Source organism: Athene noctua, chromosome 2 (assembly GCF_965140245.1).
Source record: "Athene noctua chromosome 2, bAthNoc1.hap1.1, whole genome shotgun sequence".
In the NCBI taxonomy this organism is placed as follows: domain Eukaryota; kingdom Metazoa; phylum Chordata; class Aves; order Strigiformes; family Strigidae; genus Athene; species Athene noctua.
Window position 1 is genome coordinate 50,747,505 of NC_134038.1, and position 8,563 is coordinate 50,756,067.

Here is an 8,563-nt window from a genome sequence, read left to right on the forward strand (position 1 = left end):
GGGAACTTGAAGCATTCAGAATAATTTCTTGCAAACACCTAAAATATATAACCACAATTTGCCATTTCTAACAACAGTAAAATGACTAAAACACTCTAGAGATTTTTTTTTTTTTTACCTCAACGGAAATTTTTATTTAAACATAAATTTGTTGGTTCAGTTGTATATCTTTTTGTGTGTGTATATATTTTGTATAATTATAGTGCCATTAGGAAACAGCTTGCTGATCTTGTGTAGCTAGTCTGTGCTCTTGTAGCTGTCCTTAATTTTGTCTTTTTTTTTTATTTTATTTAGCATAGTCATGATCTTATGACTGTGATGTTCCAGTAAATGTAATGCTCGTTTGGCAGAGATGCTGAAAATGCTGCAGTTCAACTTTGCAAAATTGGCTTTAACTGCAGTTTGTTTGGCCGAATTCCTTCTGTTTGGTTTGAGTTTTCTTTGTTTTGTTCAGTTTTTGAAATCAGTATTGCATTTTCATTTTGGTCTTGTGTTGTTGGCTGTGCATCTTAGGAGGAAAAAAAAATAATAGAGTAGGTATCTTTATAAGTTTTTGCTTTCTTGCAATCGTCTTACAGGAAACTCGCAATATGGTCAGCAGCAAGATGCGTATCAAGGACCACCCCAACAGCAGGGTTATCCACCACAACAGCAGCAATATCCAGGCCAACAAGGCTATCCAGGACAACAGCAGGGTTATGGTAAGAACCTGAAGACGCAGACAGCAACCACAAAAAAGAGCAGGATTGATCCTCATATGTTATTCCATTCCTGGTTTACTGAGTTGAAAGCCCAGGCTTGTGCAAAAAAGGTGTATGCCCACAATTTTACTGGGCCAAAACAAGGAAGTGTAGAAGACATCATCTTTTGCGAAGTAGATCCAGTGTTGGCAGTCAGGGACAACGTGGTAACATAGAAAACTGAGGGTCCCTAAAAAATATGTGGGAGGTGTCTGTAATTTAGAAAGACACAGAAAGACTGCTGTTTGCTGTCCCGTGTAGGTGAACAGAGTCAGGAGGATGAAAAGTTGGCAGAGAGCTATTTATACCCTTTCATCCCTGGATTTGCCATTTAGAACAAGATCTTTTTAAGACTGGTTTAAAGTTTCACCCAATGTCCATGAATCATTCTTTTACAATTCTTGCGCTGATCAATAAGGAAATGAATAGAAGCACTGCCAATGCAGCTTTCAAGAGAGTTTGTCTTATAAATTTGCACTAGTAGTACAAACCTCCTGAAGTATGGCAGGAATGAGAAATACTGTGTGACAAGGAAGATAATGTAGTCCTTGGATTCAAGGAAAACCTCCCAAACAGGAAACTTAAAGTAGTAGTATGTAATTTTTGTCCATTACTTCTGAAAACTTGAGGTCAGAAGAGCATACCGAAAATACTGCTCTCAAGTTTTGCTTGCTTGCATGTTGTAAGGCTGTGTATATATCTCGAAGAAGGAATCTGTGAAATCTAGTTTCGTATATTTTAATTCTTAGCTCTGTTGGAGGCTTAAAAGCTAAAACTGTCATTATTGTGGGTATGTGAAGACGTGCATGGCTGACTTATTTGCCATGTAGATAAATGCCAGATTTGCATTAAATCCAGTTATGTTGAGACAGAGTTAAGTTTTAAGAGGATCCGCTGAGATTCAGCAAGTTTTCTTCTTTCATAAGTAATGGATGAATTGATAGTTCTAAAATAATATTCAAGTACTTATATTCTGCTAAATGTAATACAGAAACAGAATAAAGATCAGAGTGAAGGTCCCTCCAGCTCATTATTGTAAATGTTGTAGGTAAAGAAATAAAATTTAACTTATTCTGAAAATTTAGGTTAAGACATACTAGAGGAAAGGAATAAAGAAATCTGGTGGAGCAACTTGGCCACTGTAATTTGTAAGCCCAAATAACATACTTCTCAATTTCTATTTTTTTAACAGAACTAGATACCAAAGTTCTTTTTTATGTTATAAAATCTATCACTGAATATTTAGGATTCAACTATAAATAATTACCATGAATAAATAAAACCAAGTTTCATTTTTCAGTTGAACACAGCACTTCTTAGGATCTAGTATCCTTGCTTGATTTAATATTTAATTGCTTTCTAATTTGCTAAAATAAATCAGCATCCAAGTCATTATTATTTATCTTTAAGGTTTTGTTCCACTGTAGAAAGCTGAAACTGCATAGTTCAAGGGGATTTGAGGCCTGAGGAGAATGGTAATAGCCTCAGGTCTTCTCCAGTTCGTCATTTTGACTGTCTCTTAGATCCAGAACTACTGAAGGAGTTACCAGCTGATGTCATCTTAATGTCCAGTGCCTGTAGCTAAAACTAGCCCTCTCTAGCACTGACTCACACTATTGCTAAAACACATGTGTTTCTTCTGAGAAAAGTGTTGGTTTGTTGAAAAGACAGCACTTCTAAATAGTTGTCAATCTTCCTGTTTGCCAGGAGGTTTTTGCCACAGTTTTTAAGGGATGTGTTGAAGAAGCTAACTTAGATCCACAGCAAAAGATCCTTATGAAGTGTCACTGAAATATACGTTTACACCATCCCTTCCCAGATAGGAAGGGATGAGGTTAATTTTGTTTGGAATGTGGCTACACTGCCTGATGATACTAATATGCAGTGTGGACAGTTTGAGTCCCTGTGAATAGTAACAGAGTTTGTATTGACAAAAGAACTGCTTCCTTTTTCAGCCAAAAAAAGGCTGGAGCCAAAGTTGTTGGGGTTTTTTTGTTTTCCTATCATTTTCCTGGAAAGTTCAGATGACCAGAGGAGTATGGAGGAGAGGGTGGTTTATTCCATCTCACCATAGCATTACTGGTTGTCACATCTCGCATTTTATTCATGTTACTTGTTTGCCTGACTTCCCATTTATGATTGCTTGCTGTGGTGTGAGAACTGACTTTCTGGCAGTGCAGCACTGCTAGTCTCTTCAAAAGGTCCAAATGCTAAACGCAGCTGATCATCTGCCTGCTCCTGGCATTATAAAGTTCTGGAACTGGAGCAGCATACATCAGGAGGAGAGTGTGCATCCCTAAATCCTGGAAGGTGCTCATGTTTATGTTTTGTCATATCTTGCTTTGTTCTTCCTTGTCCTGTGACCCTATGTGTGGAGCTACATGCATTGATAATAAATAATATATAAATAAAAGTAAAGGTTTCTGTGGTTGGAGCACAGGCCCTGTCAGCTGAGGTGCTTTCAAGGGTGAGGGGAGGACCACTGATCCCTGATGTATTTTTAGGTAGAAAAAGATTTAACTCCACCATCATGATACTTCTTAGTATTGCTCAGTTGTAAAATTCAATGCTTTTACTGTTTTCTTCTTCCTAACATCTTAAGCAATCTTTTTTTATTTTTTTCGTTGCATTTTTATGATCTCTAGGCCCCTCCCAGAGTGGTCCAGGACCTCAGTATCCCAATTATCCACAAGGACAAGGCCAGCAGTATGGGGGATACAGACCCACACAGCCTGGGCCACCACAGCCACCACAGCAGAGGCCTTATGGATATGACCAGGTATTCTTTCATAGAATCATAGAATGGATTGGGTTGTAACGGATCTTAAAGACTGTCTAGTTCTAGTTGTGATTTTTTACTCATTTGATAATCTTAGTTTCTTGTGTACATTTAAACTAATGAAATTTGAGGACATGATCTCTCACGTGTGTATATTCAGTTCTTATGGATTTTATTTCCAGGTGAGTTACCCAGAATCATTTTGTGTGATCAGTCATTCTCTTCTGAGTTTACAAAGTTTTAATGCAATTTGGCAAAGCGAGGCACTCCAGACAGTATTTTTGGACCTCAAAAATTAAGGTGATCTGTTCCGTAGCCTCATGGTGAATGACTAATATGAAAGATGAGGTTCCTAAATCTCCGGGTGGATCATTCTTCATTACTGCTTTGCAATAAAAATGCTTGAATTGATTTTCCACAAACACAAGTATAGTAATTCTCCTCTTCAGTTGCAGAACCACCTCTGGTGTGCAACTGAAGTCTCTCTACTTTAGAGCTGTGTGGGGAGACATGAAGCTTATTTTTTTGCACCAGTTTTCTCTGAGCAGTATAAAGGAACACTGAACATGAGAGAGAAGTGACCTGTAAAATCAACTGCTTCTTTCCTGTCACTACTAACATAAGTTTAAAACAAAGAACCACCAGAACTCTAGGCTGAAGTTGTAGTGGAGGACTCCTGTAAAAAAACTTGTCTTCTAATTAAAGGATGAAGCGGAGGTTTTATTCCCGTAGAAGGTACTAAACTGTAAGCATCTAATCTTTGCGATATGAATTGTTCAGATTCAAACGTACACTATTACTTTATTTGGTGCAAATAAAATGGAGACTAACTAAATATACCTTATGATCAAGTTATGGTTCTAGTGTTTAAATAAAATCCTGATATGTCAATAGAAGATCAGCTGAACTTTCAAGAAGAACTTGCCCTTGGCAGTGAGAATAGCCACAGTTGCTCAGTTTCTAAAGGAGAACAGTTGGCTTTCTTTCTACAGAAATTAGAAAAGGCAAGAAAGAAAGAAAGATCTCTTTCAGTGTGGTAGAGATGTAATTACTTGTAATTATCTAATAGTTAAACAAAATGCTTATTCACTGAACTAATAGTTTCCTCCTGCAAATAATAAGCTACAGGAAAATGCTTTATTTATGGCAAATATAGGGTCAAGGAAACTTAATATCAATTTGCTGAGTTTCTTCCACGTTTCTGTGCCGTGGAAGTGGATAACCCTCTCTTGTAGATAGGCTGTACTCCTCCAGTTTGTGCAATCTAAGTTCCACTGGGAAACTCAATTATAGAAGACCTCTCGACTCTTTCATACTAGCCATTCCCATAGGAATTTGTGCTGCTTAAATTCTCGTCTGGCAGCTGTTCTGAAACTCTTCTTCCTGACTGGTTGTCATATTACAGTGGAAAAAATGACATTGCAACATAAAACTGGAATTTAAAATACTGCCTTATTGTGATGGTACTTAACATGGAATGGTGATGGGACCACAGTTTGGAGAATGTTCTCTTCATAGTGCAGTACTTGTTTCTGCAAGCCTTGAACCCTGTGGTGAAGGAGCATGGTAAGCGTGTAGCATTGATGCCTTCACCTCTGCCTGCCTCTGCAGTACATGACGTTCTGTCAAAAGCAATAGAGAATATCAGTAAAGGTAGTATTTCTGTGTATCAGATCTGTGGAATAATTGATTTGTATAGGATATGTTGACTAGTTCTTTATGTTCACCAGGATGTGCCTTGATTTTTGAGATGCATGTATCAGTCCATTCTGTGATGCTTTATATGAGTATTTTTAGGTATCTCTGAAAGCAGGTTAGTTTCCTAAATACTTTGAATTTAGGTGACCTTGTCTTTTTGAAAGTGTTTTCAAAATTTAGGTGGGAAATAATTCTCATCTTTTAATTTTGACAGTGTTTTGCAGATTTCACAGCAGTCTATTAAATTTAAAGATAAACTCTTCTGATCAATTTAGGTTCTTGGCTTTAAATCCATATCATCAGTCTTACTTCTACATTAAAACACAAAGGATTTGTAGTGAGGTGAAACTCCTGTGCCACCTAATCATATTGGCTTATCATTTATTGTTACTTGTTTCCACCATCATAGTTTATTTAGATGGTCTTCTGATTTCAGTTTTTAATACAGGAAAATATGTCTTGTGGTCTAATTATGCATTTTGAATTTCTTTTTTAGGGTCAGTATGGAAATTATCAACAGTGAAAAAGTACTCACATTCCAGTAGGCAATATCTATACTAGCAGCCATATTGTCTCCTCAGCACTGCAGACATCTTCCTGAGATGAGAACCTCCCATTCCATCTAGCTTTTGGAAAAATCTTGTGGCTGTTTTATGGTATACAGTCTTTATGGGTTAATTGTTAAAGACTGTAGATTCTCAGAAACTGATTTCACATCTCTACTCTAGATGGCAATATTGGACAGAAAATGTGTGACATAACAATTTGCAGTGAGTTGAAAACTGTATGTCAAATAGACTGTTACAGACTGAAAGGTGCGAACAGCTTTGTACGTTTATGAAGGTTATGGGAATTTAATATTTTTTCCACAGATTTTTTTTGTAGGGGGAAAGGGGAAATGCACACTTTTTACAGCAGCAATATTTTGTATATTATGTTTTTCATGTGGTGAATATGCAAGACAGTACACTACTCGCTGGGCAGGATAAGAAATCTGTTAAAAAGGGGTTGGGGCATGGTAAGTGCTTGATTGTATAAGTCTTGAAATGGTGTACAATAAAGATAACAGTGAAAAAAGATGGAGAGCATCATACATCACTGATAGGTTCATGTACAAAGAATGAGAATCCCAGTTATCTAAATGGGAACATAATTAAGGACAGTATAATATAGTCTTGTGCAAAGATAAATTTTTTTAAGCTTTCCAATTTTTCTGAGTGAAGCATTTTTGTAAAAAAATGTTTCTAACATAGTTTGACAATTTTCTGCAACATTTTTTGGGTAACAAGATAAACGTTTGGGTTTTATTTCTCAAGTGTTTTGTCACAGCTTTGCATAAGCAAGCTGTAATCCCTATTAATAATTGCAATAACAGAGAAAATGACAAGTGTTAATTTTACTTGGCTTGAATATGCAAAGAACTTGAAAAAGAATATGGAGGACAGGGCTGTATTGTATAAGTGTATTTTAACCTTTAGTTGAATAATTTGTATGTATCAAAATAGCCTAGAAGACTTTGTAAAGCCTATCTAAACTTTCCTAACTAGGAGTTAATATCTTTAGAAAGGGGGCATTTTTTGTGTGTGTCCATTTTTCTTATTGGTTAACATGAGACCAAGGGATGTTTTATAACATCAAATAAAAAACCTGTTGGTAAGGTAAATGCCAAATTTTGTTTTGAACTGCGTTAATGCTTATAGTGTTGCATGTGAGATAGAGGCAGCACCTTGATCAATAGCATAGTACACAAAAAATTGGTTTTGAGACCGTCCTGCGACTGTATATCAGATAAATAAATGGATATTCTGTTGTGCAGCAATATATGCATTTCCTGACAACTTTTATAAAGGACAAAACTTAAAATTAGCCCAGGAGTTAAATGATTTCTTTTTTTCAGTTGAGAATCATGTCTGGGGAGAAAAAAACAACCGGTGTTCATAATATGTAACATACATAGAAGACCAGATTTTAAATTTGTTCATAATTTTTAAAGGGAAAACAATTTTCTTAAAGTTGATGGAAGATACACATCAAGGTTTGAACAGATATGGCATGAGGAACATTATTATGAATGAAATGCTTGTAGGTTCTGTGCCAATTTTCCACCACTGTGTACTTCATTGCTATTTAAAACTGTACTCCATCAATTCTAACGGAAGAATAAATTATTTGTGATTTTAATTTTCTCATTTGTTTCTTTAAATTAGATCCCTATCACTCTGATGTCTCATCTGGAGACTCTGCTGTGGGTTTTTATTTTATAGAAGTTTGGCCAGAATAACCAAACTGTATTTGCATTCTAGGACTTTATCAAAATTCTCTTGCCATAGCCAAGTTAATTAGAATTAACTGTTCAGTAATCAGCATGTTGTGTAGGTTGTTTGTTACGAAATTCTTCCTCTGAAAATGAAGGTCCATGAGGCTATAATCAAGATGACTGAATTAGATAAATGAGTTGAGGAGGCAAAAATGTGTTGAACCCAACCTGGTGTAGATATGTTATCTCATTTGAAATAAGCTCAACTGACATTAAGAAATAATTTGTCTTGCCAGCCCATCTTCTGTTGTCTTATTCTACTTTTTAATGGAAACTAAAATTGCAATTTTAATAAGCAGAATTTCCTCCAGGGTTTCCCTCCTAGAGACTACTGCATTTGCAAGGTTTAATTGTTTTATAACGGTCCTGTTTCGTAAAACTTTTTAATTGGTGGTGACAAAAATTACCTTATTCCTCTGATACTCTGCCAGAAGAACAACTCGAGAGGAGATAGCTCCATGCGAAAGGATTTCTACTAAAATTATATATTAAAAAAGAACCTGTTTTCTCTAAACAAAAAAGAAGCAGGAATGCACGAGAGGAGCAGAATGAAATAGCAAGGTTCATTTTAGTAAGTATTCTTTATAAAATAAAATCCAACCGATAGGAAACTAGTAAAAAAGGTTTTACATTTGTCATTTTACACGTACAGTGTCAAAAATAAGACCTAATAAGGGGACTGACACAGCGAATCAAATATGTGAACAAAAATGATACATATGTTTAAAGAGTAAAGAAGAGAGGAGTTAATGAATTAAGTGACTTTTAGTTGCCATAACGCTGTGATTTTTGCCATCATATTTTGCTCTTTTCAGATGGTTTTATTTCCAGTTCTGCACCATGAATGACTCACAGAATGGAGGATCTGGCTCTGTTTTAAAGTAATTGATTTTCTGAGGAAAATACTCCTGATTAAAGAGGGGCAAGGACTTCAGTGCAAAAATATTATTGTACTTCTGTATTTCTTATCACAGAGGATGCTGAAACACTTGAATGTGATTTAAAAAAATAGAAAATTTATAGATACCA

General features: G+C 35.8%; 1 protein-coding gene across 3 annotated transcripts in view; it reads left to right on the forward strand.

Annotated features, from left to right (window-relative positions):
* SS18 (SS18 subunit of BAF chromatin remodeling complex) overlaps positions 1-7,398 on the forward strand; it is a 47,228-nt gene extending 39,830 nt beyond the window's left edge. For all 3 annotated transcript variants that reach the window (XM_074899047.1, XM_074899048.1, XM_074899049.1), the window contains 3 exons: positions 579-701; positions 3,386-3,519; positions 5,714-7,398. In XM_074899047.1, coding sequence (XP_074755148.1) covers positions 579-701; positions 3,386-3,519; positions 5,714-5,740 — 284 coding nt within the window. In that variant the 3' untranslated portion in view covers positions 5,741-7,398. The remainder of the gene's footprint in view (positions 1-578; positions 702-3,385; positions 3,520-5,713) is intronic.
* Positions 7,399-8,563: the final 1,165 nt, after the last annotated feature.